This window comes from Falco cherrug, chromosome 1 (assembly GCF_023634085.1).
Source record: "Falco cherrug isolate bFalChe1 chromosome 1, bFalChe1.pri, whole genome shotgun sequence".
Classification (NCBI taxonomy): Eukaryota; Metazoa; Chordata; class Aves; order Falconiformes; family Falconidae; genus Falco; species Falco cherrug.
In genome coordinates, this window is record NC_073697.1 from 97,289,213 (window position 1) to 97,314,512 (window position 25,300).

Sequence of the window (25,300 nt, forward strand, 5' to 3'; positions counted from 1 at the left end):
GTTCAGCATAGCTGCTGTGACATGAAATTCTGCAGAAAGCTGTTGTTTTGCAGCACTTAATCACAGCTGAGCATGAGCTGGTACCTAGGGAAGGGAACCATTGCACACAAATCACCAGCACTGGTTATGAGGGGTGCCCAGAGCAGCTATCTATCTCCAGACTAAGTTCAAATACTTCCTGCCTGTTTGCCCTTGTGAGGGGGCTAGAAAAGATGTGCTTGGTGTCCCTTAAGGGAGACACTGTTAGACCATGCAGTCACTGCAAAATCAAAGAGTAGTTTGGATCTTTCAGCAATTTTAGACTGTATTTGCTGCTCCAAAGCCAATGCTATAATGTTGATGTAACTAATTTCTAGGTCATGTATGGTGGGCGAGCAATTGATAGCTTTGATCGTCGCATTCTGACCGTCTATATGGATGAGTACCTTGGTGATTTCCTATTTGACACATTCCAAGTGTTTCATTTTTATAAAAACGACAAAGTCGATTATAAAATTCCACAAGGGACTGTGAAAGATGACTTTGTTGGTAAGAAATGCTTTTCCTGCCACCTATGTTAGCATTAAAAAAAAAGTCTACTTACAGTATACATTCTCCCCATACATCTGTTGCTGGATATGAGAAGCTGAAAGGAAGTTCAGGGGTTGCATGTGCACCTATTGCAATGTTACAATCCACTGATGTTACTGGTCTTGCTTTGTGTGAGCAGCCCTTTGTAATGTGAGCTTACCAGCCAGATCCTCATTTCTTTAAAAAAACCCAAGAAAATTCCCACATAAACAGCATGTTAATTATGTTATTATTAATTGATGCATTTCCATGAGGGGTGTAGGGGGGGTGTATTTCATGCTTAATAATGTTTATTCGTTCCTTGCAGTGTTTCAACACCCGCTATAGCATTTGATTATATTTTTTTTTCTAGCAAAGCAGTAAAAATCACTGCAGTATTCTTTTTTTGCCTGGTACCTGTGGTTTAATATATCACATCTTTAAGAAGTGTGTTTTTTACTGCAGAGGCAATAGAATCTCTGCCACTTTATAATACTCCAGAGGTATATGGTCTTCATGCAAATGCTGAGATTGGCTATTATACACAAGCAGTTCGCAATATATGGTCTCATCTTCTTGAGCTGCAGCCTCAAACAGGTATGTTCTCTATTACTTTGAACTGTTTTTGTAAATAATGAGGTGGTGAGCTGCTTGCCACGGGGATTGTGATACCAGCCATGCTGTGCAGCCCGCCTCAGGGTGCCTGGGTCCTGGCACGGGCACTGCAGCCCGTCACACTGCCCGCACCCCATGGGAGGTGTGTGGCCCCGGGGGGCACGGCGGGATTGCGTCATGGCCTTGGGGAGCAGCAGCAGCAGAACCGCAGGGACTGGGAGGTGAGCAGAGCAGCTGAAGTGCTTGGCCCTGCCAGCGTGGAAGTAGTTCAACATGTGCCTGGAGGCAGTTTGAGACGCGCAGGGAGGCTTCTGCTGCAAGCATCAGCGCTGCAGAGGGTGGGAGACTTTGATGCCAAAAGGTGAGTCAGCTTTCCGAGTTCTCGTAGAGAATTAATCGAAGGGTTAGTAGCCTATGCAGATTTAGTCTCATTAAACCATTTTGTTTTCAGGTGAAACTGGAACGGGAATTACTCGAGACAAATACATTGCAAATGTTGCTAAGGATATAGAAAACAAAATACCGCAAGTATTTGATCTTGACCAGATAAGGAAACGTTTTGGAACAGACATATCCCCTACAACTGTAGTGCTGTTGCAGGAACTGAAACGTTTTAATAAGCTGATCACTTGGATGGCAAAGTCACTGGCTGAACTGCAACATGTAAGTAAGAACACAGCCGCTGCTCACAGCAACTAGATGAAACCAGTCAGGCTTCCCCTACCCCAGGCTGGCACTCAGACTCTCACACCTTTACAGGCCTTGGCTGGGGAAGTCGGAATGAGCAGTGAACTGGACGATGTGGCTCGGGCTCTCTTTAACGGGCAGATTCCTGCGATCTGGCGGCAGCTAGCCCCCGACACACTCAAAACACTTGGAAACTGGATTGTTTTCTTTAGAGCTCGGTATAACCAGTACACCAGCTGGGTAAGCGAGTGCCTCCAGAAAGCTTTTTGTTTTGTTAAACTGCATGGTAGGCTGTTCAAATTGGTGCAGAAGTCAGTGAACTCACACTGCTTTAGATAAGTTACTTAACTAATGCCAGTCGTCCCCTAGAATGATAACGGATTGTTGCATGACCATGGCTACAGGGCACACTAGCCACTGGCTTGTCTTTAAGAGCATTGGCCTCTGCGCTGAGCACCTGGTGTGCTGGGAGAACCAGGTGCTACAGATTGTCTTCTGTTATTGCAGGTTGAGGAGGGTGAGCCAAAGGTGATGTGGCTTTCGGGCCTGCACGTCCCAGAATCTTACCTGATGGCTCTTGTTCAAGCCACCTGCAGGAAAAACAAGTGGCCCCTGGAGCACTCCACCTTCTACACAGAGGTAACGAAGTACAGGACTGCAGAAGAGATCACTGAAGAGTCTGCTCAAGGTAGGCGTTTTTATGATTATTTGGCAAAAAGAATGAAGTCTTTAATTGGTGTATGAGAGAGAAATTGCTTGGCATACTGAGGGAGATTACTTAGCTTATACCTCCACTGAGAATACTCTTGGTTTTGCATTTCACGGTCCATGTGATTGCAAGCTGGGAAGTAGCTGGGTTCTGGCTCCTGCTTCCGGGCTGAGCCCCTGCCCGTGCAAGGGATGATCTTCCTCCTTCAGCTCGTGTCACCTACATGGATATATTTGAACTTCCACCTCTCCCTTGTTCACTCACTCTCTGCCCTTTCTCCTTAATGGCTAGAAATTATCACTCCTGGCAGGTTTATAAAGATCTATTTACACCACAAATAATAGATGGAAATATATTTGAACAAAAAGTAACTACAACTATGTATGATTTATTGTGTAAATAACTATGAAATCTCTGTGACTAGCAATGCTCTAATTACTGAATACAACAAACTCTGGGTAAAGGGGACAGCTGAGCAAGGCTTTGGAGTACTACACGTGACTGGGAACAGAGGAAGCAAAAGAATCTGATTGTTTTTTGCTAAATCTAACTTTCAGTTAAAAATAAAAATCACCTATTCTTTATTTACTAACATTTCATCAAAACGCTAGAGCATATGGCACCCAAGAAAACTGCAAGCAAATCAGTATTTATTCCCAATAATGCTTCTCATATGTAGTGCACCCAAGAGCATTTTAATTTGAAAAAAAATTTTGTAGCTCACAGTTGTGTTACAAAAACGACAAATAAAGATACCTCTGTGTAGCTGCAGTTTGAAATGTCGCGAGTTTTTTTATGACCATATGTGCCAAGCACAGCTACTGCAGGAACAAGTTGTCTTAAACTGATTGTTTTGGTAGCTCAGTTTACACAAGATGTGGTGTTTTCTGCCTTCACAGGCTGCTTTGTTTCTGGTCTGTTTCTGGAAGGAGCAGACTGGGACATGGAGCACGGCTGCCTCGCCAAAAGCAAGCCCAGAGTACCAGTGGTGGAGTTACCTATTCTGAAGATAATCCCCACGGAAGCGCGCAGGCTCAGGCTCCAGGTACTGCTCCTCCGGGCACAGAGGGGCCAATTAGCTTATTAACTTCCCCTGTTTTCCCATCTCAACAGCCAGCAGCTCCTCCCCTCTTAGCACAAGCAGCAGTATTTTATCATGACCACTCGTGTATGAAGAGTGCAGTGTAATGCCTCTCCTTACATCAGCCATCATTACAGTTCTCCTTTCCTAAGGGTTACACTCAAGGGGGTGACTACATTTGTTACCTCTTTTCCTTTGAGGCACTGTGGGACAGGCATCCCGGCACACTCTCCCAGTCCCACTCCTCTTTTAGTTATTTCCCATTTCCAGTTAATGACATAAAGCATGTTTACATTTTCTGGGTATCAGATATTCAAGACTTAAACCAAAAAAAGTGAGTTTCTGAAGACAGCCATCTCTGCTGAGGGCCCCTCTTGTCTCCAGTTCCAGGTAGTACTCCAGGCACTACTCAGTGTTCTTTCCTCCGTGCTCTTTCAGAACACCCTCCGGACCCCTGTGTACACAACCTCCCAGAGAAGGGACGCGATGGGTGCTGGCCTTGTGTTTGAAGCTGATCTTCACACTAAAAAGCACATTTCTCACTGGGTCCTTCCAGGCGTTTGTCTCACCTTGAACGCAGACTAACGGTTTGAAGCTGGAGCTAGATTTTTTCCCACAGAATCCAACCCTTTAGGGGAGTGGGGGGAAAACAAATAAATGAAGCAGAGATTCAGCACCACGGGTTGGGGCAGTGCTTGCACAGGCACACCTGCTTTTAGTATGTTACAACCAAGTTAGTCTTATCAATAAACACATGTGAAGAGGAAAGTGGTTTTCATAACTTGTATTTCCTTTTCAAAAGCTCCAAGCTGGTCTATGTATACAAGAGAGGTAATAAGTTAGTCTCACACACACAAAGACCAAGGTTTGCCTGTATGGTTGTAAGAAATATTTTTAATTGCCCAAAGCATCACTTCTGCTGTGCTTAGAAGCAGTGCCTTCCATCATCCTTGAGCAAGCGGCAGGGTAGATCAGTCATACAACAGATGGCCATAAAAATATGGCAGCAACCACCAAAAAACCAAACCCACTGCTGGTTAATGCAATACACTTAAAAATAGTAAACCACAGAATAACAAACTTTCTTTAACCAACCCTTTCGCAGGACCACAGCTTTTCCTGAGCCCTCCCCACCGCTCGCGAACCAAAGCCTACTACCCAGCAAGGCAGCGCACAGAGTAGTGTTCCTTGGGCTTCAGAACAGCAGGTGACTGAGGCGTGAGGGTGTGCAGGGGTAGGGCGCAGGCGGCCTTGGGGCTAAGTGGGTGTTCAAACCCTCTCTGACCGGGAACAACCCTGCGGGAAGCTGTCATGCTGCACAGGGAATGGAGCAGTACCACGGTTAGGAAGAACAGCTTTTGTCACCTGCCAGTGCCTCTGGGGCAGCTGCCAGTGACCCAGGGCTCCAGAGGGAGACACACACCAACACACAGCTGCAGAAAAAGCTTTAAGAGGGACAAGCTACAGCTGGCCAGGGGAAGGAAAGAGGGCAGGCAGGGATCCTTCTCAGCTTTCACAGAGATTATGCGTTCTGAATTTTTAAAGGCACATAAGCTTAGCAGCATTTGGGAGCCATTGTTTCTTGCTGGTCCTACTCAGAGGCTGCAGACAAGAGTGAAGCAAGGATGAGCTGGAGGTGCTGATCAGAGTTTAAGAAAAAAAATGGTCAGATTTGTGCTCCTTTCCCCAAATTATATACATTCACAGCTTGTAGCATGCCTTTTTAATTTCCTAGGAAAAAAACCCAACAACAACAAAAAAAAGTAGTCTTAACACCTGTCAGGTCTACCTGTTGCTTACTACAAAGGAGTAGGGGAATCAGGGCAAGTGCAAGGCAAGTCCATCCCAGTCCACAAGGATAGAAGTCAAGGATGACTTGTTCATCCTTGTATAGATAGAGAGAAGTCAGGAAGACAAGTTCTCCTCCTGTATGAATTGGTTACATCACTAAAATTTAAAACTAAATACACACATTTTAAAGGGACAGCTCAGGTTTCCAAGCTAGCAGAAGCCAGCACTGACTGATGAGGCCCAAAACAAGACTGAGATTTTTCAGGAAACAAAATTATCCCTTTACAAAAAAGTGCAGGTTAGAGCATAAAGACCCACTGCCATATTGGACAGCCCGTTACATTTTTCTCCCTGGAAAAGGAGCTCCGAGCCAGCATGGAAGGTGCTACAAGTGCAGTGTACTGGCTAGTGTGAAATGCATAATGGAGCCATTCAATTAAAAAAAAGCAAACAAACAGAAATCTGCCCCCCTCCCCCCCACCCCAGTGTTCATACTGTTGCTAGAAGGATCATTAACCCTTCAAGAGTGCTTTAGCCCACACACCCCCCCCCATTTGTTACTTAAACAAATCCACAAACCAAATTATTTAGGATTAATCAAGTAATGCTTGCTGGGACTCTGAGTTTTGAGACAGAGAACCTACAGACAGAATTTGCCATCAGAGTATGTGCACGTGAGGGAAAAGCTGTCCTTAGTTCAGTTTAAAGTGTACATACATCTACAGTATTTTCAATGCTACTATGAGAAAGGCTTCGTCAGGGAGGTTCGTCTGTGCGTGTGTGTGTGAAGGGCTTAGGTACACAGTGAAGACAAAAGACCCACCACCAGTTCCAATGTTAACAGCCAGTGCGTATCACTGCAGGTTTAGAGTTCAGTTTCTTTCACTAACATCGACTACTAACGCAGGCCGTGCCTTTGTCCACACGTGTAGTTACAATACATGGAGCAGTGCTCAGAAGCAAGCGCTCAGGTACCCCTGATTTGGCCACAGCTTTAGTAGTTATTTACCTTGCCACATGAACACAGTCCTATTAGGTTTCATTAGAGGAGCGTAATCTATTTATGATGTATCTGGAACAAGTTTGGCATGCATGGGGCATCAAAAGAAACGTTACTGCAGGTGCTATGTATCCTACAGGATCACAGTGCATAAACAGCAACAGAACAGAGCATTTCAGTGATTCTACTCAAACAGTTCTGTCTGTCCCTGAGTGCTTTCTGACCACCTTGCTGCCATGGACCGGATCCACTGCCAGTGTTTCAACCTCCGGCTGCGGCTGGGACGGCGCAACGTGGTGGATGCGATGTGCCACCCCAATGTGGGCCTTGTGCGGCTTCTCACGGGCAGGGCTGTGTGATTCGCCAGGCGCACGATCTGAAGCAATAGGTGGAATAACCAACGGCCTCTCCTTAATGAGGTGCACCTCTGCTGTTTCCCTGGCCAAGAGAAAGGGGGTGGGATCGGGCATGGCATCCACCGGCTCCCGTAACAGCAGCTTCCGGCTCTCCGACCCTATTCTGTAGGCCTCTTCAAACTCGGGGTTCAGTGGCGTCGACAGGCTCTTCTTCATCCTGCGCCGTGGGGTCTCCGGCAGTTTATCTTTGGGAGGGGACGGCTTATAGCTGGACAACACGGGACTGCCAGAAGGGGTCCCCTCTGAAGTCCCACCTGAACTCATCAGCTTCTTCTTCGTAGCATGCAGCTGAGAAGTCAAATACGCAATAGTGCTCGCTCTCTGCTCTAGTTCACTCGACAGCATATTGAGCTTATGGCTTTTCATTTTTAACTCTTCCAAATACTTCTTTTCTCTTTCTTTAATAGTGTTTTCCAGCACCATTATCATTGCATTCTTTTGTTCGAGTTCTTTCAATAATTCATTATTTTCAGCCTCTTTGACTTTCAGCTGAGCTTCAAGATCTTTGCACTTTCTTTTGAGTTCATCGCTTCTTGAACTACCATTTCCTAGAAGGACAGGAAAAGCAGAAGTGTTTCAAGTTAACAACAGCCACTAAGTAAAATAGTGCAATAGGGCTCCATTCACCATCCCAAAGCCACCAGAGAAATCCCAAAGACTAATTTCAGCTAATACTCTTAAAATTACTTCATCTTCAGAAGCGACAGGCAGCTTTTACAGAAGTGCCGGTGAGCTAGTACCACTCACCGTGGTTTAACAGTGTTGACGCTAAGTAGAGATGCTTCACGTCTTCTGGGGAACAGGATTAGAGCTCAGCTTGCTGAACTCATGCAAAAATCTGTGCATTTAGAGGAGCTTCTTCCACTGCAAACACCAGACCGGCTGGAGGGAGTGATGGGGCAGCTGGCACAGCCCCCCAGGGAGACGTGCTCAGGCTTCAGCTTCACCCCTCTGCAGGCATCTGAAGCCCGTGACTGCAAGGCAGCGGTGTGCCCCTGCGCTGAGGCTCTGCCACTGCAGAAGTCGCTGCAGATCAGGGGCATGAGCCCAGCTGCCTTCTCGTCACAGCAGTGTGGCACATCGCCCTGCAGCGCTCAGGGGCCTCACACCAGTGGGGATGATGCACCATCAGGAACAAGCAGGCTGACCTGCCTCAGCACCTCTGCCCTCACGCCATGGGGCACCTCTGTCACTCTTCCCTCGGCTATTACAGCGGGACGGCTTCCCAGCAGCCTGGATTTCTCAAATACCAAGCGCCCTACGTCAAGGGCCGTCATCTACAAAGCATTAGGTGTTGTGCCCTCTGCACCAGGCAGTGTCTCAGCTTGGCGCAGGATCCGTACAGTGCCATCACAGATACACTCTGAAAATCCTGCGGTAAGAAGCATCTGAGCAGCGCTGCAGTATCAAGAAAAAGCACTGAGCACATGCAAGGCCGCTCAGCTCTTTGCTGAGTTTGCCCATGTTCTCTCTTACCTGGGGTGTCTGTCCTGTCCCACCCTGTCCCTGACCCAGGAGGTTACTCCCAGTGAGTATTTTATTCCTGCTTCACCTGTTGATCACACAATCCATCTGAAATAACTAGAACCTAGTGTGTATACATGTGTGTGTGTATATATATACACAGACACAGAGATAAAAACTGTGTGGTGTAACTGTAGTACTAGCGAAGTTTTAATAATCGTCTCACTCTTCTGCCCTTAAAATTCCCGTCCTGTGTAGCGTGCAGGGAACTGCTGAGTAAGAGAGGAGTCAGCAGTTCCACGCTCTATCCCTGGCTCTTTCAAAGACTTCCTGGGTGCCCTTGGTAAAGAACTTGTGACATTTACTTCGTAAATAACCCATAAGTCTGGAAAGCAGACAACTACTCTTGTACCTTTAGAATTTATAAACTCAACATCCCAAGTGCAAAGTATTCTCACCTACTTGTAATGGAGAAAACACAAACACTGAAAAAAGATGAGGAAGTTTAACATGAATATTAGAAGAAAAACACTATGTACTCCTTACCTGACAAGTCTGAACTCTTTACAGTCAGTTCGTAGGTTAAATCTGAGGAGAAAAGTTGTTTATTTCATTAGAACATCATCATCTACCCCATACACGCACCACCTGGGGAGCACATTTACAACAGCGTGCTTCAATAAAAATGTAACTTGCTTTTCCCCTAGCTGAAGAATAATAGGAGAGCCACTGCAAATTATCAAATCTGTAAACCAACTGCAACTTTGGGCTTTTTTTTTTTAAATATAAAAATATTTGCTTAATGATGCTGCAAAGATCCAAGCGGATTGCCCTGACCACGCGCGGCTGCGCTGCGGAAGGTTCCCAGCTGCAGCAGTTGCTCCGCTCCTGCACCCTGACCCTGCTCCCACTACCTGTGCAGTGCTGCTGCAGGCGCCGGATCTCAGCGTGCAGCCCCTTCAGCGTGCTGGCGTGCTCGCGCTGCAGGAACAGCAGGTTCTTCTGGGCGCTCTGCAGCTGGTTCTCCAGGTTTGATGCCGCCATCGTGGCCCGCGGTTACCCTGTCAGCGAAGAGACACAGAGGCGTCATGGCCGGTTGCCCTGCATGCGCGGAGATCTCACTCTGCAGGCGGGAGCAGCAGGGAGAGCTAAATTCTGCTGTTAATGAGTTCATACACAATCAAGCAAATGCCACAAAAGTTTTTTTTCCTGTTTCATGACTCTTTCAATTAGAAGTGTGTTAAGTTCCTAGAAAGCCTAATTATACTCCAGGCGGGAGCAGCCTAGGGAACTCATTTGTTCGGAGTTAACACATTGGAAGGATTAACTTCAGACAGACTGAAGTCACTAATCCTGTTACCAGATAAAGGTGGAGTTCTCAGAAACGGGCTGCTGTGTCCCTCTGCCTTGTTGGAGGTCCCCCTCTTACCTCCAGGGATACAGGGATTGGTGACACCCCTGGATGGGAACAAGGCCGAAAGCACTAACCTGCGCCAGCGCTGAAGAGAAACACAAACCAGGGAGTGACACGCAGCCGGGCCCGGCAGCGCCGCCATGGCCAGGGGTGCCACGGTGCTCCCTAGGACCCGCACCGGAGCGCTCCGGCTGCTGCTGCACCCCTCAGCCGCGCCAGGGCAGGACCCCAGCCCCCTGCAGGCCCCGTGGCACAGCCCGGTGTCCCACACAGGCCCTGATGGCACTTAACAGGACAACTGACAAGGACAATGTTTCGTTTAAAGAGAGAAAACCAATCTTCCTTGCTCAGGTTGTGAGTACACCACACTGCCACAGCACCAGGTCTTCCTTGGGAAACCAACCGCCTGACAGAACCAGACCTCAGCTACGGCAGCGCCCAGCCTGACGGGCAAGCGAGTAACTGCAGGATGCCGGTGTCACTGCTGCTCCCAACACGGCAACATGGGTTTGTGTCTGCCCACAGGCCACACTGCCGCGCGGTATCTACCCAGCAGAGCTGGAGACGCCAACTCCCAAACGAATTTCCTGATACAGAGGTAAAAATAGCTCCCTGCACCCGGCGTGGGCAGATGCTTCCTGCGGGGAAGCAGACGCTGTGCCCAGGCTCTCCCTGTGACATTTAAAGGGGTACCTGGAGGAGCATCCAGGGGAGCACCAGCAGGAGCTCCCAGGTCCCGGTGACACCTAGCCACCCAGTCTGTCACGACGTGATTCTGTCCATTGCCCTGCTTCCTAGTGAGATTGAAACTCCAAAATAAATACACTAATGAGAAAAAGCAACGATAGCAGTATGCAACCCTCCTGCAGCCTCAGAGTGCAAAAATCACTCGGGAATTCTTCCAGCAGTTCTCCAACGTCACTGCGTGATCGCTGCCCCTCCGTGGTGCTGCGGCCAGGGCACGTGGTGCTGCTCCACCAGCTCCCCACAGGGGCTGCGTGGGAAGGACTTTCCAGAAACATACATCCTTAACAACTCCGTAACACTACGCTTTACATTCCTTTAGCAATAAACCTGTCATGACTGGGAGGCTTCCTGAAATTTCTGGAAAACCAGCTGCCCTCTTGGGAGCTCAGGAGCATGACGACCCCTGAGGAGCAGGTGCACAGGCACGTTCCAGGGAGCCAGGCCCATGGGGACACCTGAGGGACAAGGTAGTAGCACCTACTGGGTGGGAAATACGTGAGCCATGGTGGAAGAAATACTTTCTGGGGGCCTGAGCAGCAGAGGGAACTGTGCCCCAGCCCCTGGCCCACCGCTGGAGGGACAAGGGAAGGGAAGTACCCCTGTGCTGCTGGCACACAGCTGAGGGTCTGGCCGGGGGGGGCAGGAGCCACGGCAGCCCCCCGCCGCTGCCAAGTAACGCAGCCAAGGAGGTGGGAGACTGGTGAAGCAGTCGGGGTGATGGGTTAAGCCTGCCGATGCACAAGGGGCCTTGGCTGAATACAGTTCTCTGTGCAATTTTGTAATTTGGGTTTTAGGTTTATTTTTAGTATTTTAATTTAATTGTAATCTTTTATTATTATAAAAACAAATAATTTTTTATTATAATAAATTAAATTAATTTAAATGTAATACATTTAGTATTTAGGTTACAAAGCTAATTGAAGAATCAGGCCTCCCGTTGCCCAGACAACCATCAGCAGTGGCATCACAGCCACCATCTGGAATTACGGGGCCACATGTTGTGCATGAGATGGACCCTGATTCTGTCCCGCGGCTGCCCTGCCGGCACCGCAGTGGTGCCACAATTCCTCCTGCCACACCGAGCCTTCTCCACCGGGCTCTTTTTGGGGTGTAGTTTTATGACAAACAATTGATTCTACAAGTTGAAAATGGGTAGCACATATGCTCAGAGAAAGTACCACGCTTGTCATTCCTAGACACTAACACAGCCCTGTGTCTAATTTTATATATATATATAAATATATAATTATAATATTAAAATATAAATTTTATACTATCCAGCACTAAAGCACACACATGGAGCCTCCCTAATTTCAGGTGTGATTTTACCTGACATTACCATCAATCCCTACAGAAGCATATAATTGATTAGCTAAAAAAAAAAAAAAAAAAAAAAGAAAAAGAAGGCATAAAAGACTTTCAAGGAATCCGGTCCTGTGCCAGGGACAGGACGGAGCTGCTGGTTATTTTATACCAGAGACCAACCATTAGATTCAGTGCTCAAGAAGCCCAAGGGCAGTGGTGCTAGCTGGGCTTTGCTGAGTGGGACGGGTCATTTTGCAATCACCAGAGTTAGCAAATAAGCAAAAATTACGAACCAAAAATCTTCTGAAGAGAGGTTTCTGGGTTGACTAAGAAATAAACCGAGCCACATCACATTGCTTGCAAAGCTGACCTTGGACAGACAGAAGCTTTGCCAAATCATCCTGTTTCTGAAGTGGTTGTTACACTCCTGCCGATTGCCCAGGGCAGCAGAGCAAACCCCGCAGGAGCCCGCAGGCTGCGCCGAGGCTCACAGGGACCTGCTAATCCAGAAATGTATTCCCCAAAAGGAACTCCAAGCACTGACAGCACTAGGTGAAAAACCAGCCCACACATCATATCCCAAAGCCTTTATGATCACGGTGGCTACAAACGGTGGCTTTATGCCTGTAACTGTGGTCAGAACAGAAAAAGGCTTCATCGCCAGCAACAACGAGCAGGTGTTTATAACTCAGTCCTTGCAAATAAATGTGTTTTTTTAAAAAAAACTAGTTTCTAAATGTTAGAAAAAGCAAACCAAAGCCATCTATTAATCTCCTACATTGTTTTTTCACCTTATTTCTTGCATCTTAAAGATCATGCCAGGATTTACCTACTCTGAAAAAAAAACCCCAATAATGAGGCAGTTTTATAGGCTTTGGAAGAAAATAATAATTACCAGCACCAGAGCACCGCCTTCCCTGCAGCACCAGTAAGTTAATCAGCAAGAGCAATCAAATCAACCCACGATGAATTTTAGCTGCAGCCCCCCGAGCTGAGTAGCTTCTCTCCCACGAGGACAAGGGACCGTGGCTGCCTGCACCCCTCCTGTGCTGTCCCTGCATGGGACAAATGAGCATCAACAACATATTCCAAGCCACAATTCACTTCGTACCTAGTTTACACCAAACCTTAAACCACAAAATTAAACCTAGTATTATTCAAGCCTGTGATCTGGATTAAATAGGTTTCAACTGAACATGCATTATCTGTCAATCAAGCTCATTAGCACAACATGAAAATATTTTTAATTGCTTTTGCAGCCAAACTTGCAAGGAAATTTTTGTCGCACAAATGAGGGAAGAAAAAGAATTCACATCTGCAGGCTGACCAGCTCAGACACCCGTGGATCACCCGCATTTCACCCAGCTCGAAGCTCAGCAACATTTTTCCCTGTAGGCACTTCCTTAGCCAGGGCCAAGTAAAAAGCTGGCCCAACTGCCAAGGCAGAAGCCACTTAAAGAGAAAATATTTCTCTTTCCAAAATAATAAACAAATGATTTTGTGCCCCGAGAGCCGATACAACTGAATCAGACACAAACAGATTGAAGATGTGGATAGAATATGCAGTAAGCCAAGCCAGCAACCTGACCAGCTCACTTGTGCTGGGCAAGGCCACTGACCAGGATCGCTGGAGATCGGAACCGTGGGTTTAGAAGGAGGAAAACCCCTCGGCACGACACGGCAGCATTGCTCCAGCAGTCCTGCTTTTGGGCCAGCCCAGAGCGGTCTCTTCGGACACCCAAACAAAGGTCACCTCAAAGAGCCTGGAAACACCAGGTGTATGATGTAGAGGGACAGAACCCCAGGTTTGGGCTGGGACCCCCCCCCTAGACGCTCACACCCACAACGCTTCGGCAGGACGCGGCAAGATGGGACAGCACTTGCCTCAGAGGCTCAGTGCTATTTGTGCTCCAAGTTGTTATGGTTGAGTGATTACACTCTTCAAAAGCCCACCCAAACTATGTATTTCAATTTAAAGCATACTGGCTGAAAACAGTGTTTTGTGGGGTGTTGTTGGTGTTTGGTTTTTTGGGTTTTTTTTAAAGAATGGGCAGCATGAAGATATGCTGATTTATGACTGGCAAGTAATTTTATACAAGTAGTTTTCCTTGAATAATTGGATTGTTAATACACTGAAGGCTTTTATTTCTGTTTTTCCACTCAAAGTCAGTTTGTGTGTTTTGTATATTTCATAGCATTTTACAGCTGATCAACTTCCTTGTTTATTTAGGTCACGTAAAGATCAAAGGACACCTCACAAAAATATAAACTAATTTTTAAAGCCAAAAATATTGACAACTGTCACAAAGTGAAACCATGCATTGAAACTTGAAAAAGCTATTGTAAATTAACAGCACCCCTTTAATTCCGCATTCTGAAGTGTACCATTAGTGAAAGCTACTCTGATTGCATAAAACACTAATTAATGTTGGTCTCGGATTTGTCAGCAGCTCATAGGGTACGGTGCAAGTGAGACCAACTGACCCATGCAACCTCAGTCAGGAAGTTTTTTAAAGGGGAATAGACACGGAAGGTGTAATGAAAAAGGAACAAATACAATTAAAAAGAAATAACTGTTTCTTTTAAGACAAGTCAATGATCACCTTTCCACCGCTTCCTTAAGCAGATGCTTTGACTTCTAGGGGGTTTGGTTAGCGGGATTTACAGCTGCTCCAAGTTCCTTAACAATCCTTAACACTTAACGGGGGTTAATTCTTACATGGTACGTAGCATGCACAGCCACAAATCACATCCAGCAACTGCTCTCAAGGGCAGCTGAGATCTTAGAGAGAACATGGTCTTGGGAGGGGTCAGTCTAAAGAAAAAAAAAAAAAAAAAATCCAGTCAGGTGCGCCGCTCCTTGGGGTTTCCAAGAGGAAATCCTCTAAAGCAGTTCTGAGACTGCACTAAGCTGATTTAATCTGCTCACTGGAACAAGAAGGAACATGCAGCCAAGAATAAGGTTACAATCAAAAAGCACAAGAGAAACAGCAAAATTCAGAAGTCAGCTGAGCCCTTGCTAGCGCGGACAAGCAATCTTGACTCCCTCACCATGGAAATCAGAGGGACAGCTACCAAAGCAACCAGTCTCTGGCTGGATTTTGTCAGATAAATCAAGCCAATGCTGGGAAGGAAGCTGTGGCTGCATACACCACAGAGCAGTTCTGTCACTATGGTTCTTCTTTCTCCTGGTCTCCAAAGCAACTTCAAAAAAGAGTTTGCTATGTTCTTATACAAACGGAATTGTGCAATGCAGCGCTAGGCAAACTCCCACAGGGCATGCATATGTCACTTGATAAGGATGATAAAACATTAAAAGGGGCACTGCAGTGTTCAACACCGCAACGGCCACACACCTCCTCCTGAACACCAGTGGCAGCCAACCCGTCACAGTTCCACAAGCTTTATTGGGGTGGTAGGCTGCATCCCACCCCTAGAACACACACCATTTCTCATTGCTCGGCATCACTGGCACCACCAAGCATTTCTAGGTACAGCTCAGAGCGAGCCTCAAGTCCTCCAAACAATGGAGTCACAATTTCTCTTGAATATAGTCCAGGAGGAACAGTTGGGATGAGTTAAACGGCATTCCCTTGGGAACATTAAATGCAACACTTCAATCCGTGCTGCACCTACCTAAGCCCTCACCTTCCACAGAAGTGGAGAAGGAGACTTAACATTCTTGTGAACTCACCTTAAAAAGGAACTGCTCCAAATTTTACAAGCGCTTTTTAAAAGGGAACAAGAATTAATCTTAAATAGAAAATTAAAAGTATTAAACGAGAGCTTCCAAAATGACCCTTCATCCCATGCTCACCATAAACAATCGCTAAGGTTTTAACGGCCGAATCGTGATGCAGATGATGTGCAGGCTCGAAGGCCCTCTCTGATCTTAACTATTTGGACAGAGCTCAAAATATTTCCAGGCAGCAAGCGCCTGGCTGTGTGCTGGGGGCTCTGCACAACACCAGAGCGTCCCTGTGCCCCCTTGCAGGCAAGAGCGGGGAGATGCCCATCATGGCTTTAGACACAGACCAAAGGAACCTACTGGAAGGAAGCCCAAACAACAGCAGTTATTCAACGTCTTCATTCCTGTTTGGCACTCGCTAAACAGAAGAGAATAATCTCCTTTTGCATGGATGGGGTGACCGTCACCTGAGAAGCCACGTTAGCTGCCTGTCAACTCCTACCAAACCTTCTAGAAACACGTACGGGCAGGCAGATGTGTTCCTCGCAGCTGGTGTCTTGCCAGTGCCCCCTCCAAATGCGGCAAAAGCTGCCAAAAGGCTTTTCGTGTGCTATATGAACTACGATTTCAAGAACCAATTAAGGACACGGGAGTCTTCCCGTAGGAACCTTCAAAGGTTTAGTCAGTCCCCATTGTAAAGATTCTCACAGAAGTGACAAAACATTTCTAGAAAAACGCAGCTCTAAGGATAAAATGCCCAGCTGCCAGGCACTTAGTGGCTCCGGGCTTAGATAAGCTCTCCAGCTCCAGAAAGGGAAGAAAGGGAAGAAAGGGAAGAAAGGGAAGAAAGGGAAGAAAGGGAAGAAAGGGAAGAAAGGGAAGAAAGGGAAGAAAGGGAAGAAAGGGAAGAAAGGGAAGAAAGGGAAGAAAGGGAAGAAAGGGAAGAAAGGGAAGAAAGGGAAGAAAGGGAAGAAAGGGAAGAAAGGGAAGAAAGGGAAGAAAGGGAAGAAAGGGAAGAAAGGGAAGAAAGGGAAGAAAGGGAAGAAAGGGAAGAAAGGGAAGAAAGGGAAGAAAGGGAAGAAAGGGAAGAAAGGGAAGAAAGGGAAGAAAGGGAAGAAAGGGAAGAAAGGGAAGAAAGGGAAGAAAGGGAAGAAAGGGAAGAAAGGGAAGAAAGGGAAGAAAGGGAAGAAAGGGAAGAAAGGGAAGAAAGGGAAGAAAGGGAAGAAAGGGAAGAAAGGGAAGAAAGGGAAGAAAGGGAAGAAAGGGAAGAAAGGGAAGAAAGGGAAGAAAGGGAAGAAAGGGAAGAAAGGGAAGAAAGGGAAGAAAGGGAAGAAAGGGAAGAAAGGGAAGAAAGGGAAGAAAGGGAAGAAAGGGAAGAAAGGGAAGAAAGGGAAGAAAGGGAAGAAAGGGAAGAAAGGGAAGAAAGGGAAGAAAGGGAAGAAAGGGAAGAAAGGGAAGAAAGGGAAGAAAGGGAAGAAAGGGAAGAAAGGGAAGAAAGGGAAGAAAGGGAAGAAAGGGAAGAAAGGGAAGAAAGGGAAGAAAGGGAAGAAAGGGAAGAAAGGGAAGAAAGGGAAGAAAGGGAAGAAAGGGAAGAAAGGGAAGAAAGGGAAGAAAGGGAAGAAAGGGAAGAAAGGGAAGAAAGGGAAGAAAGGGAAGAAAGGGAAGAAAGGGAAGAAAGGGAAGAAAGGGAAGAAAGGGAAGAAAGGGAAGAAAGGGAAGAAAGGGAAGAAAGGGAAGAAAGGGAAGAAAGGGAAGAAAGGGAAGAAAGGGAAGAAAGGGAAGAAAGGGAAGAAAGGGAAGAAAGGGAAGAAAGGGAAGAAAGGGAAGAAAGGGAAGAAAGGGAAGAAAGGGAAGAAAGGGAAGAAAGGGAAGAAAGGGAAGAAAGGGAAGAAAGGGAAGAAAGGGAAGAAAGGGAAGAAAGGGAAGAAAGGGAAGAAAGGGAAGAAAGGGAAGAAAGGGAAGAAAGGGAAGAAAGGGAAGAAAGGGAAGAAAGGGAAGAAAGGGAAGAAAGGGAAGAAAGGGAAGAAAGGGAAGAAAGGGAAGAAAGGGAAGAAAGGGAAGAAAGGGAAGAAAGGGAAGAAAGGGAAGAAAGGGAAGAAAGGGAAGAAAGGGAAGAAAGGGAAGAAAGGGAAGAAAGGGAAGAAAGGGAAGAAAGGGAAGAAAGGGAAGAAAGGGAAGAAAGGGAAGAAAGGGAAGAAAGGGAAGAAAGGGAAGAAAGGGAAGAAAGGGAAGAAAGGGAAGAAAGGGAAGAAAGGGAAGAAAGGGAAGAAAGGGAAGAAAGGGAAGAAAGGGAAGAAAGGGAAGAAAGGGAAGAAAGGGAAGAAAGGGAAGAAAGGGAAGAAAGGGAAGAAAGGGAAGAAAGGGAAGAAAGGGAAGAAAGGGAAGAAAGGGAAGAAAGGGAAGAAAGGGAAGAAAGGGAAGAAAGGGAAGAAAGGGAAGAAAGGGAAGAAAGGGAAGAAAGGGAAGAAAGGGAAGAAAGGGAAGAAAGGGAAGAAAGGGAAGAAAGGGAAGAAAGGGAAGAAAGGGAAGAAAGGGAAGAAAGGGAAGAAAGGGAAGAAAGGGAAGAAAGGGAAGAAAGGGAAGAAAGGGAAGAAAGGGAAGAAAGGGAAGAAAGGGAAGAAAGGGAAGAAAGGGAAGGCTGCTGTCCCCGCCACCAGGGATTCACTATCGTCCTCCTTAGACACTTGCTTTAAGTCCGTCCCCCCGATACCATTCTACTTCTGCCAACATGGGTGCAGCAGTAACACCGTTTGGTGACAGCCTGTTACACAGCTTCAGGGCTGGTCGTCCCCCTTCACCTGTGCGTTGCACAACCACCTGAACCGGTTCAGCATTTCTTGCAGTCACGCTTTCCATCAGACTGCACAGCAGGCATACGCAGCCACCTCCCCGCGTCCCCCCATCCCCCTCTTCCTCAGCCTTCTGTGTTAAAATATTACAACACTGTACCAATTGTGCCAATTAACTTGCTCCCATATTCTTTTAGTTTGTGTATTTTAAGCCAAGCAAAATTAGAAGTTCTTTCCTGGAGACAACTGAGGGGGAAAAGGAAGCGTGCTGCTCTCCTCCCAGAGGAAGGATAAGGTTTTGCTTTCTCAGCTCCTTTTCTATTTCTACTGCTTTTGGATGCTCTTGTATTCCGTTGTGTCTCTGCATGGCTTCCCCTTCATTTTCTGATCAGAGATTCTGCAGACTCTTCACAATTTCTGTATGTCCCTGAGGAAGCACATGGTTTAGTATTTTAGTAAGAAAAGAACTTTTTCTTACTCCTACAGCAATTGGCGTGGCAGCAGGAAGAATAATTCAGTGGACACACTCCTGGTAGCAATGATTTACTTCTAGATGCTCTCAATGAACAAGCTGGTACTTTGCGCAGAACGCACTGCTTACGTGCCTGACCATCCACCTGAAGTCACAAGGACTGGCTGGAACAATTCACATGGAGTTTTCTCCACCCTTGAGACTACCTGATCCCAGAGCTGCCCCAACGGAAGGCAGACAGAAGTACCCAGATGTTAACATCACTACGGTGACACAGACTGTTAGAGAATCTAACCAAATGCCTTGCAGTGGCATCTCAGACAATTATTCTGCCCCATACCAGGGTACCCCATGCCATGGCTGTACAGCTGTCAAGAACAAATGGCTTACTCTGGCAGAAAACATTGAAAATGACCTAATCTGGGCATAATTCGCTTTAGGGAAGCAAAGAAGCTATCATTTAAATAACAACAATTACTTCAAAAGAAGTCGTCCATGGAATTTTTTTAAAAGTGACAATAAAAGCCCTCGTGAGCAAGGCCACATTGTAATTTAAAAGAACAGGTGGGATCTCCTCTACTTTCTAGCACATGCTCCTGATGAATGGCCTTTCTATTTTATTCACCCCTTCATTCTGAGGATAAAAAAAAATATGATATTCTAATATAAACCCCATCAAAGCCACAGAACACAGGCTGGGGTACAATCACAAATAGTCAGTTGTAATAGTGCAAAGACACGCAGTCTTTCTAGTAAAGCCAGTTTCTTGTCAGAAGGAGAATGACAAAAAAATTAATATTCAGTTCCCCTAGACTAACACAATATCAACATTACACATAAAAATGAGCCTGGTTCTTTTTCTTTCGAAGTCATGAACAAAGTTCTGCAGCTTCAGTTAAAGCTGAATCAGGCCTTAAGCTAGCGAGGTGGGCTGTGGGAGGGTTTTGTACAAGGACTTGTTAAGTGTAACTCCAAATTCATGCTTAGAAATAATACTATTCTATGGAAAAGTCAAGGGTTGGGTATTTTTTCAGATATCAAATTTTCACCTATGAACAGTCTCCCCTTTTATTCTCTATGATCAGTAACATGTGAATCGCACAAGAACTCAAATAAAATGTACTTGCATCACTTTCAGAAAGGCTTTTCTGAAGGCTTGTCAAAACACAAACCAAAAAAATTACTACCCTGCTTTCACATAAGTGACTTGGTTGGGCACTTCTGGCCCCCCACCCCCCACCAGGAAAATAACCTGCCACCACACAGCCACACAACCACTGAGCTACCCAGCCCAGCTGTGCCTTGGTCCCACTCGTTCCACTTCACATATACTGAGCACGAATTTACTGTTGCATTTCAGAAATGCTCTGAAATCACCTTCCTGGTTGTTCGGTGGAACAAACCTGTTTTTCCACTGGCTATTTTTCAGGTGACGAGTTCACCACGCAGCACCGCAGACATCTGGGCAGCTGATAGGGAAGGCAGAGGAAAACAAAAAAAAGAAATAATAAGTGTGTAATCAGGGCAGGGGGGTGGTACAGGCAGAACTGCTTCCTGCAGCAATGCCAGGCACTCAGCGGAGCTTGGGCTCCTACTGCAAGACCTGCAGAAACCATGATTTTCAGAGATTACCTGGGATATTTGTGAAACACATCAAAAGGCACTGAAGCCTCACAGCAAGCCAAGTAAACCTGCCCTCCTGGGAGGGATCGATCTACAGCTATTGTAACAGCCACGCCGGAACAGCACAACTATTTTCCAGGCAAGTTTAACAGGCTGAGGAGTATGCTTTCCTCTAATGCATTCTGTGATGCTGTTTCATAAGCTATTGATTATTTCAGAACAACTACAATCAAACATACAAAAATTGGTCTCTACTTTGCTGAAGGAAAGGTTTTGAGAGCTGCTGATGAAGGAATTCTAGCAGTAGCGATGACCTGTCTCTAAATCCTTTCTTAAGCAAGTATAAATCATTGGGGCTTTTTTGGTTGGTTGTTTTTGGGTTTTTAAAGTAAATAGGATGCCAAGACAAAGAATTTCAGAGGTGCTTTATGCTTGCTCTTCCATAACCCAGGTATCTCAAATTGAGACAATAAAACCGTACACAGCTTAAAACAAGCTTTCACGAGGAACGGCAAGCAAGCACACACGCTTTCATTATAGAGGAAACCTGCCGCTAACGACATCATTCACACGATCCTTTCCACACAGACGGACACTTCCCGAGCCTGACATCTGCTCCACAGGGATGCGATATGCTGCACCTTTGGTGCTCTCCCGCTGGGCACTGACTCCGGTTACTGGGAGCTACTGTTCCCTGGCGGATCTTCAGCCTTTCTAGAGGCAGTCATCATTCCGTTCAGGGAGAAGCCATGAAATCCTACAGTTTTCAGTCAAGCAACACTTCTAAATATTTAAATATTTTTATTAAATAAAAATCTCAAATTCTGTCACTCACCCAAATAATTAAGACCAACAAGCAGCAACATATTTTAACACATTAACTAAAACCCAAAGGTTTTCTAGGAGTGAAACGAGAGCAAACATGCTCCTCAATAGCAGGAAAGAAAGAGCAATCCAAATCAAAGGCTTTTTTCCAAGGATTTAAAAATTCAGCTTGTAGAAGTTCTGATACACTCTGAGGACATTGTTTTCAGTGATATTTTGCCATGCCTCTGACTTCAGTAGTAAATAACTGTGTCGCTTCCATTTATAGTACCATGTTCTTTAACATCACCAGGAAAAATCAGACTCAGGGAATGTCAGGGTGGGAAGGGAGCTCTGGGGACCACTTAGTCACCCCCCTGCCAAAGCAGGCTCTCCCAGAGCAGGTTGCAGTCGCATCCAGGCAGGTTTTGAACATCTCCAGAGAAGGAGACCCCACAGCCTCTCTGGGCAGCCTGTGCCAGTGCTCTGTCACCCTCAAGAGAAAGAAGTTCTTGCTCAGATTCCGATAGAACATCTTGTGTTGCAGTTTGTGCCCATTGCCCTTTGTCCTGTCAGCCTGAGAAGAACCTGGCCCCGGCCCTTAAGCTGTGTGCATGCACTGACGGATCCTCTCCAGCCTTCTCTCCGCCAGCTGCGCAGGCCCAGCTCTCTCAGCCTTTCCTCATAAGAGAGATGCTGGCAGATAACCGTAAAACATTATTAGACAAAATTATTCACTGATCACACAGCGATAACAAACTAATGTCCATTATCACACTGCTGGACGTTCTCGTTTAGCGGAAGATATTTTTCTATCACTCTCTATCACTTAAAAACGAGCACTAGAGGCGGCACACATTCACCAAAGATGCTACAGCCAGATACATGAAGGATGCCATGTCTTGTCAAGCAAGTGAAGGGATCAGGAGAGGTACAGCAGGTAGCAATGCAGGCGGGGGCTAACATTCCAATGTGGCCCTAACTAAATGCACTATTCTTTATCTTCATTTGCTTTTTCAGATATTGCGTTTGATTAGCGCTGCAAGAAAGGAGCTGAGAGTTTGTTTTGGTGTGCTGCAGATGCAAACGAAAGCAGAGCGCTAGCGATAAGCTCAGTCTGAACAAAGGGCACGCTGCCCGCTCCACCCCACCCAGGCTCTGGGCACCATTGTTCCCAGGGACACACAAGCTCTGCCAGAGACTGCCCTGACAATACTGTTATGGTTACACAATATTAGCTTATTGCAGCATACTCGTATCAATAACAACGGCGTGGAAGCTGCAATAAGGCACACAGACTTACATCTGTGCTTTCCAATGTTCCACAACTATTCACAATGTTTTATTGTTGTGCTGCAGCAGACAGGAAAGAGGCTGCAGAAAGCCAAATCAGAGACCTTTCACGCAACTGTCTTCTTTCAACATCAAAATACTTATATCTTTCCTTTCTTCATCTGTGGCTTTGCTTTTTAACCAGCAGCAGGAAAATCTATGCCCTTGTCTAGTCAGAACACACTTAACTATTTTCCCCAAAACATCAAGTTATCCGACATGCTGAATTTCCAGTAAATCACCGCTCATCAAAAGCCACCACTGTTAGTTAATAACATGAATGTAAGTAAAAAGACATATTAGACAATAGTATTCTGTTTACACAAATAACTATTGCAATGCATTGTGAATCCTGAGGACATAAAAGCAATCCTTCAAGTACTTGCTACTTTTTGTTACACCACTTTTAAGGCCCAGAAAAGTAACCAGACTCCTAGAAACAAGTCTAACACAGCTAAAGTAAAAATGCAAACTAGTTTGTTACAACTCTATTCCCTCCATTATATGGTTTATAATGTTCAAGAAATATTTTAGTTCATGTTGTGGTCCATGTTCTGGAATACCAGCACCAGGGAGTTTTTCTTCTGCCTGCTGCTGTTAAAAGATTGCCTAATGTAGATCTGGATGTACAAATATATTGTCCTTAATACCTACAGCCTCTTGAATTGGGGCACAGAGAGAACATTTTTGTAACTCAAATGACGAAATGCATATTTTAAAAAAATCATTTAAAACCCCTGAAAGTATGCAATAGTATCTGAAGCAAAGAAAACAACCTTAAGGAACAAAATAAGATTGCTATTCTAGAGTTTGCAACAACTAGTGGATTGAAAACTACGTACAGCATTTGAACTGGTTATGAGATCGTCTTTCCTAAGGGGATGGGGGAGGCAACTTTACAGATGTACTAAGCATAAGTAGTTCTGCATCAGTTAGCCAATATTCTTTCTCCTCTACTTAAGGCACTGACACTTGCCTCTTGAGTCCTCCTGACCTTTGTTGTTTCACCAAAAATGACTACTGGAACCTCAGTACAACCAAAAGCTTGAAAAATTAACAATGTCACAAGTCTGCCATTATCTCTTTATGAAGAACTTGCTTTAAATAGTCAAATAAAAAAGCGATGTGCAGTTTAAGGGCATAAACATCTGTCTCCCAGAGGTTCAGTCATAATAACGCACTACAGAATTAGGATCACTAAGAAGCAAGAATATGGAAAAAAGCACCGTATTTGCAGTCACATCCATCTGTCTTTAGTTTTTTTAATTAAGGAGCATAAATTACGTTGCAAAAGCATGAATCAAGCTTTTCAAGCTTAAGCATCTGACCATCCAGGCAGAGTCAACAAGTACCCTGGATGCTGCTTACGCACCTGCAATGCAGATCAAGATGGACAGTCCGGGCCTCGGGGCTCCTGTTCCCGCCCCTGGCCGGGCCGCACACGATTCCGAGGGCGAAGGGAGCCCCACAGGCTGCCCGGGGTCGGCAGCACCCGCCCCCCAGCGCCGTCCCACCCGTGTCCTGCGTGGGGACACGGAGCATCGCTGCGGCTGGAAGCTCTGGGTGTCTCAGGCCGCCCCGCACTCCCCTGCTGCCATTCCCGCAAACGACCGCCACCCCCCGCGGGGTGCCCCCCCCGCGGTACTCACGCAGACGACGCTGCTGTCACTCGCTAGAGCCCCGGAAGGCTGCCGAGGGGGCCAGGGTGCACGGCCCGCCCGGGGGGGGGAACCCGCAGCTCGGCTGCGGCCTGGCCGGGCGGTGCGGGGGGCGCCGTGCCCCGGGCCGGGCGGGGAGGAGCGGCCCTGCCCTGCCCTGCCCCCGGCCGGAGCCCCGCTCGGAAACGGCCTTCGCTGCTGCTGCTGCGGGAAAGGGGGCGCCTTGGCCCAGCGGCCCCGCACCCCCCGCGGCGGAGCCCCCCCCAGCCGGCACAGGGGCCGGGGCCGCCTCCCGCCGCTGCCGCAGAGCGGCCAGGCCCGCCACCGCCGCGGGGAGGGGGCCGGCGAGCCCGAGCCCGGGCTCGGGGTGCGAGGGGGAGGCCCCCGCCCCTCCCGGAGCGGCGGTGCCGCCCGCCCGCCCCACACCCGGCGCGGCGGTGCCGCCCGCCCGCCCCACACCCGGCGCGGCGGGGGCGATGCCGTTAGCTCCCCCTCAGCGGGCGGAGGGGACACGGTGCCCCCCCCACCCCCGCCCCTCACCTGCTCAGCCCGCCGCGCCGCCCCCCGCCGCCAGCCGCCCCCCGCCGGGCCCGGCGCTGCCCACGCCCCCCGCGCTCGCCGCCAGCCCGGAGCAGCCGCGGGGCGCCCCGCGGGGCCGGCACTTACCGGCCGGGGTGGGGGGGGGCCGGGACACACCGGGGGCGGCGGCGCAGGCGCAGGTGCGGCTGCGGCACCCGGGCCCGTCGCTATGGCAACGGGGGGGTCAACGCTGTCATCGGCCGCGGCCTTATCCCCGCCCACGGGGGGGGGGGGGGGGGGGCGCTGCCCCGCGCGCCGGGGAGCGGACAGCGCGTGCGCTCACCTGGCGGCGCGGGGGCGCGGGAACGGCGCGTGCAGGGTGTGCGCGTGCCCGCGGGGGCCTGCGGGGAGAGCGGGCGCGCGAGCGGCGCGCGAGGGGCGCGCGGGACCGGGGCCGTTCCCGCGCCCCAGCAGCTCGCGGCCGCGCCGGTGCGTTCCCCGCCCCCCCCCCCGCGCTCTGCCCGACCCCCCCCGGCCGTGCCCCCGCCGTGTGACCCCAAGCCGCCCCCCCGCCCGCGCCCCCCCCCGCCGTGCCTGCCCGCAGGGTCCTTGTGCCCCTGCCCGCTCCCCATCAGTC

General features: G+C 47.8%; 2 protein-coding genes across 6 annotated transcripts in view; one reads left to right on the top strand and one right to left on the bottom strand.

The window, feature by feature from the left end:
• DNAH10 (dynein axonemal heavy chain 10) overlaps positions 1-4,578 on the top strand; it is a 57,044-nt gene extending 52,466 nt beyond the window's left edge. The window contains exons 72-78 of the mRNA XM_027798827.2: positions 357-528; positions 1,015-1,146; positions 1,616-1,827; positions 1,924-2,091; positions 2,359-2,539; positions 3,460-3,605; positions 4,080-4,578. Coding sequence (XP_027654628.2) covers positions 357-528; positions 1,015-1,146; positions 1,616-1,827; positions 1,924-2,091; positions 2,359-2,539; positions 3,460-3,605; positions 4,080-4,226 — 1,158 coding nt within the window. The 3' untranslated portion in view covers positions 4,227-4,578. The remainder of the gene's footprint in view (positions 1-356; positions 529-1,014; positions 1,147-1,615; positions 1,828-1,923; positions 2,092-2,358; positions 2,540-3,459; positions 3,606-4,079) is intronic.
• Positions 4,579-5,961: 1,383 nt separating this feature from the next.
• Positions 5,962-24,907, bottom strand: CCDC92 (coiled-coil domain containing 92). 5 transcript variants are annotated; one of them, XM_055728161.1, is made up of 4 exons: positions 24,811-24,907; positions 9,227-9,373; positions 8,859-8,900; positions 5,962-7,396 (listed from the first exon to the last, which is right to left on the bottom strand). In XM_055728161.1, the coding sequence occupies exons 2-4, from the start codon at positions 9,354-9,356 to the stop codon at positions 6,621-6,623; spliced, it is 948 nt and encodes a 315-aa protein (XP_055584136.1). In that variant the 5' UTR covers positions 9,357-9,373; positions 24,811-24,907; the 3' UTR covers positions 5,962-6,620. The 5 variants fall into 5 exon arrangements, with proteins under 5 accessions (XP_055584136.1, XP_055584142.1, XP_055584112.1 ...); XM_055728167.1 differs by lacking the exon at positions 24,811-24,907 and adding an exon at positions 24,685-24,784; XM_055728137.1 differs by lacking the exon at positions 24,811-24,907 and adding an exon at positions 24,136-24,574.
• Positions 24,908-25,300: the final 393 nt, after the last annotated feature.

Bases quoted from the DNA above. Each gene is read 5' to 3' on its own strand.
- CCDC92 (XM_055728161.1), bottom strand. From the start codon at position 9,356: ATGGCGGCATCAAACCTGGAGAACCAGCTGCAGAGCGCCCAGAAGAAC. The intron at 8,901-9,226 runs GTAGTGGGAGCA...TTTTCTCCTCAG, and splicing joins CCTGCAGCAGCACTGCACAG to ATTTAACCTACGAACTGACT. The intron at 7,397-8,858 runs GTAAGGAGTACA...CTGTCCTTCTAG, and splicing joins AAAGAGTTCAGACTTGTCAG to GAAATGGTAGTTCAAGAAGC.